The sequence below is a fragment of the Fulmarus glacialis genome, unplaced genomic scaffold, assembly GCF_000690835.1.
Source record: "Fulmarus glacialis isolate BGI_N327 unplaced genomic scaffold, ASM69083v1 scaffold47303, whole genome shotgun sequence".
Taxonomy (NCBI): Eukaryota; Metazoa; Chordata; class Aves; order Procellariiformes; family Procellariidae; genus Fulmarus; species Fulmarus glacialis.
The window spans coordinates 6183-10631 of record NW_009205734.1 but is presented as its reverse complement, the minus strand read 5'-3'; the positions used below and the strand labels follow the sequence as shown (position 1 = coordinate 10631).

The following is a 4449-nucleotide window of genomic DNA, read 5'->3' as shown; positions in this document are numbered from 1 at the left end:
GTGCGTGCTCTCGTTGTGGGGGGGGGGGGGGGGGGGCGGTTGTTTAGATAACTTCTGTTGCAATAAGAGCAAAGAAATATGAGTTCTAATCCTGTCTGTGCTGTGCCTTTTCCTTTTGACTTCCATTAAGATACTGATACCCCAGTTTTGACTGTTTCTGGTGTTAATGATGCCCAGTGGAAGCAGCTGTGGTGGTTTAAGATGCTACTTTCCCCATCTTCTGGGAGTAAGAGTTTAAGAAACAAATTGGTGGTGACTTAGCTGTCTTAATTCTCATTCCAGCATCTTGGCTTCAGTCACTTCTGTTCTAAAAATTATGGTAGCTGAGAACCTTTGCCACCTCTACAGGACTGAGAACCTCTGAATATGAGTAAACATCAGTAATATCTCAACTAAAACCACTGAGTTCATGAGTCCTCATAAAGAAGAGATAGCAACACTAGGGCCATGCATAGCTAATGAGTAAAACAAGGTCTGACAGATGAAAACAAGGTCAGAAAGCAAAAGACATGCAATAGATACATTGTCAAATAGACAGGAAGAAACTAAAATGCTCCAAAGTCTAGAGCATTTTCTTTTTTTCTTTTTCTTTTTCTCCAAAGGTGAACAACGCTGTTACTGTAACGGCTTCTGGTCGAGTGGTGAAAAAGCGTTTTAACTTACTGGATGACGACCCAGAACAAGAGGTAACTGATGTAGCGAGTAAGAGCAATTCATGGATTATTTAAGATGTTTAGCTAGCCAGAAGTCATTCTTGTTTCAGGTGCAGTGGCTGTAACCATTAGTTGTGTTAATCTTTGAGTTCTTTATCCTCTTCTGTGGCTGTCTTTGTCTTAACTTCTAATTACTTCATTTCCCCTCTCTGTCTGTTGTCTTTTCTCCTTGGTTGACATTTGTGCTTTGGATAGTCTCTTTCTTTTAAGAACTGATCTTGTGCCCCATGATACCGTCATAAGTCTATGTGACTTCAGTGGCACAGAAATGAGGTGTTAATGTTACGAACCGTTACTGTCCTCTCCATTCAAACATTTCCTTTAAACATTTCTTATAGAGCATTTTATGAAATGAAAGAAACATATTTCCTTTTTTTCTCTGCTGTAGGTTCCTCTAGTCTTTGATACAGTATCTCTAAACTGTATTTTTCTCTCCCAGTTACTTTGATTAGATTGCAGGATAAGGTATTTAACACTTTTCCTTTAAGTGACTGCTTCTTGAGAGTGAAAACACCACATGCCTTGGTGTTGAGTCTTCAAGAGGTTATGAAGAATATTTTTTAGCTCTCTATATAGAGCTGGAGCTGTAACTGACATAAGCACAACACTTAAAATTCATCAGTTTCTGGCAGTTACTTCTATTCTTTTTTCTGAGGAAATAGATTTTACTATGGTAAAAATACAGGACAGTGCAATATAACCCTTAAGGTCTGCATTTCATTTCTACCCACTTTTTTTAAAAAAAAAACATAATAAAAATTAGAGTCTGCACATTATTTTTTTTCCTGCTGTTACACTTTATTTGTGATTCCAGTAGATATTTTTCCATTAGGGAAGAAAAAGACTGGCTCAAATTTAAAGAGTGTGTTACCAGGTTCATGACAATGACATAGAGGCAATTAAGGCAGTTCACAATCTTCACCTTTTGGTCTTAATCACTGTCATATACTCTGTGTAGTGAGAGAGCACTCTGAACAGAATATACAGGTGTTCATGTGAATGGAATTATCCTAGTATACCCATCCCCTCAAAACCAGTAATGGTTTTAAGCTGTACTGTCTCTAACATGTCTGCTTCAAGAGCGGGCATGGAGTTTAAATGTTTTTTCTGCCACTTTCAAAGTACTTTTTTCTCTTTCCTGTATGATATATATATATAAAAAAATACATCTACTTGCACATCATGATTGTTCAGAACATGACTTTCTTCTCTCCTGTCTTAAGGAATTTTGCTGAAATACATTGGACAACTTGTGTTGGGAAAGATGCCTGTTAGGTATCAAGCTGGCAAAGTTTTCTTTTTCAGACCAGAAGACTTAAGAACTACAATTTTTCCAATTCTGCTTTCACCTGAAAGAAAAAGACCTATGCAATTTAGGTAGAGGGGAATGTGAATTTATGTTTGATTTGTAAACTTGAGGTTTTATTTTTCCCAAGACATTCAAAATTGTGGACTATGAAGATGAATTGGATTTGTTATCCACTGTGGCAGTTACTCAAATAGGAGCTGATGGAAGAGCTCACCTTGACTTTCATTGTAATGAACATGGGATTCTACTTAAGAGTATTCCATTACTGGAGTCCTGGGATGTGGTAAGGAGAATTCCTGTCTTTTGTTTACACTAACACTTCCCCATACCCATTTACCTACCATTTTTGTTCAGATTTGAAACAGATACATAGTGTTGTCAGGTGCTATGGATGAGATTTGTACAAAATAATAATCGTAACTCAAAAATTTTAAGTATTCCATCAGACAGTAGTTCATTTATCTGAAAACCTCCATGATTTGAAATTAAGATTTCTTTGTTGTTTGATTCATTTGGTTTTTTGGCTGGGGAAGGGGTTGTCCTTAGGTATTTCTGAAGTATTTATCAACTTGAATACTCACCGTGTGGCTAATTACACCAGCTTAACTTTACAACTTGTAAATAGCCTCACTAGCTTAACCTGAACTACTCATGCATAGAATTAAGCATGGACCTCACTGTGTGTATATTTGGAGAGATAGAATGGGCTGTTCATACAGTCCAAGTTTAGGTGGACATCCAACTTAGATGATCTGAAATAGTCAGCACCTTTGGCACCGCTTTTATCATTTACTGCATAGGCAACTTAGGATCTTAACACTTAGATTCCTAAAATATGCATGTGGGAAACCTCTCAAAGTTTTAAAATTCTGTCCTTTATCTGGAAGAGCAGTCTGTGTGTATCCACACAAAATTCCTGTCTGATCATGGAGTTCACCAATGTTAAATATTTTTTGTTCCCCAAGGAAAATGGTACAGGTATTAGCGAGTTGTGGAAATGGAGACTGCAATCAGAATTTTTTTTTCTCATTTCAGACTTACAGCCATGAACTTTACTTTGACAAAGACCTTGTATTACATATAGAACAGAAGCCTAACAGGAGATTCAGTTGTTACGTTTACCAAATGGTCTGTGATACTGCAAAAGAGTGTTTTGTAAAAAAGGAGGGAGAATTTTTGAATATATTTAAGACATAAACAATAACTACAGAGACTTCAATTTGGATCTTATTTAAGGACTTCATACATATGAATTGGTCAACTACTGTTTTTCAGGCAGGATTTAATCTTAACATTTTGTACTACTACATGAGGTTTTATTTCTTTTTTCTCTGTAACATTGTATACTTGTCTGTAGTCCATAATGGCTTTTCATGTATTTACCAGTTCATCATTAATGCTAGATACAGCATTTATTGCTTGTCTTCAGCAATTGGATTGAAATACTGGACATCAAGGAGAAAGATGTGAACTTACTGGTCATCTACCATCTCCTGCGGTCTGTCTTATATAGTTTTACCTATGCAACTTTAATACAGACTGTTAATTAAACAAAGTATATAAAACTGTATAGGATAAATTTTATGTGTAGTATTGACAGAGTTACCATTAAACCACTTAGACAAAATCCTCCTGTTGGTTTTGTGTGAGAAATAAAATCACTCTGGTTTTCTGGTTATGTTTGTTTTGGTTTAAAGAGAAGTATTAATAAATTATGTATTTTTACTGCCTTTTTAATATATCTTTATTTATTTAATTTTTTTTTTTTTAAATATATATATGTGAAAAAACCCAAGCACTTCTCTGGTTCTCCCTGTGTCAAGGGTCAGGAGTTGTTCAGTCTAAGCCAAAGCTACCTGATGCTCAGCCGGATCACTGTGTGCAGCCTGTCTGATGCATGGGATTTCCATGCGGTATATTCAGCTTTCATTTTAAATTAAAAAACCCACAGCAACAAAACACAGGCTGTAGCCTTCATGGTGATAAAGAGTGTTTCAAAATGCAAGCCAAAGATAGGCTCAGGAGAGTAGCTTTTGAAGGGATGACCAACATTCTCTACCACCACCATTATCATGAGCAGAGTAATTCTAAACCCAAGTATTTTTTTTACTTCAAGCTTTACTAATGAAGTGTGGATCATATATATTCTGTAGGCAGAAGATCCAAATCTTACGCAGATACTGATACGCTCATTTCCGTTTGAATTATTAAAGCAGCTCCTCCCAGAGCAAGACATTTAAACTTTATTCTTTATTAAATAGTGCAAGTACTGCTCATCAAGAGTTTGCTATACTTTCCGGTGACTGTTATTTGTAAGTTACTGCAGACTTCTGCAATTATATCCTGCTAAATCAACAATTGTACATCAGCGTCCATCTTTTGAAAAAATGCAGCAATTTGTAACGACCAAAAGGCAGCCCAGACTTT

The 4449-nt window shown here is 36.1% G+C and overlaps 1 protein-coding gene across 1 annotated transcript in view; it reads left to right on the top strand.

Moving 5' to 3' along the window:
* DCAF17 (DDB1 and CUL4 associated factor 17) overlaps positions 1-3177 on the top strand; it is a gene marked incomplete at both ends in the record, with an annotated part of 18437 nt that extends 15260 nt beyond the window's left edge. The window contains 3 exons of the mRNA XM_009575489.1: positions 603-686; positions 2150-2305; positions 3058-3177. Of these exons, the coding sequence (XP_009573784.1) occupies positions 603-686; positions 2150-2305; positions 3058-3177 (360 nt within the window). The remainder of the gene's footprint in view (positions 1-602; positions 687-2149; positions 2306-3057) is intronic.
* Positions 3178-4449: the final 1272 nt, after the last annotated feature.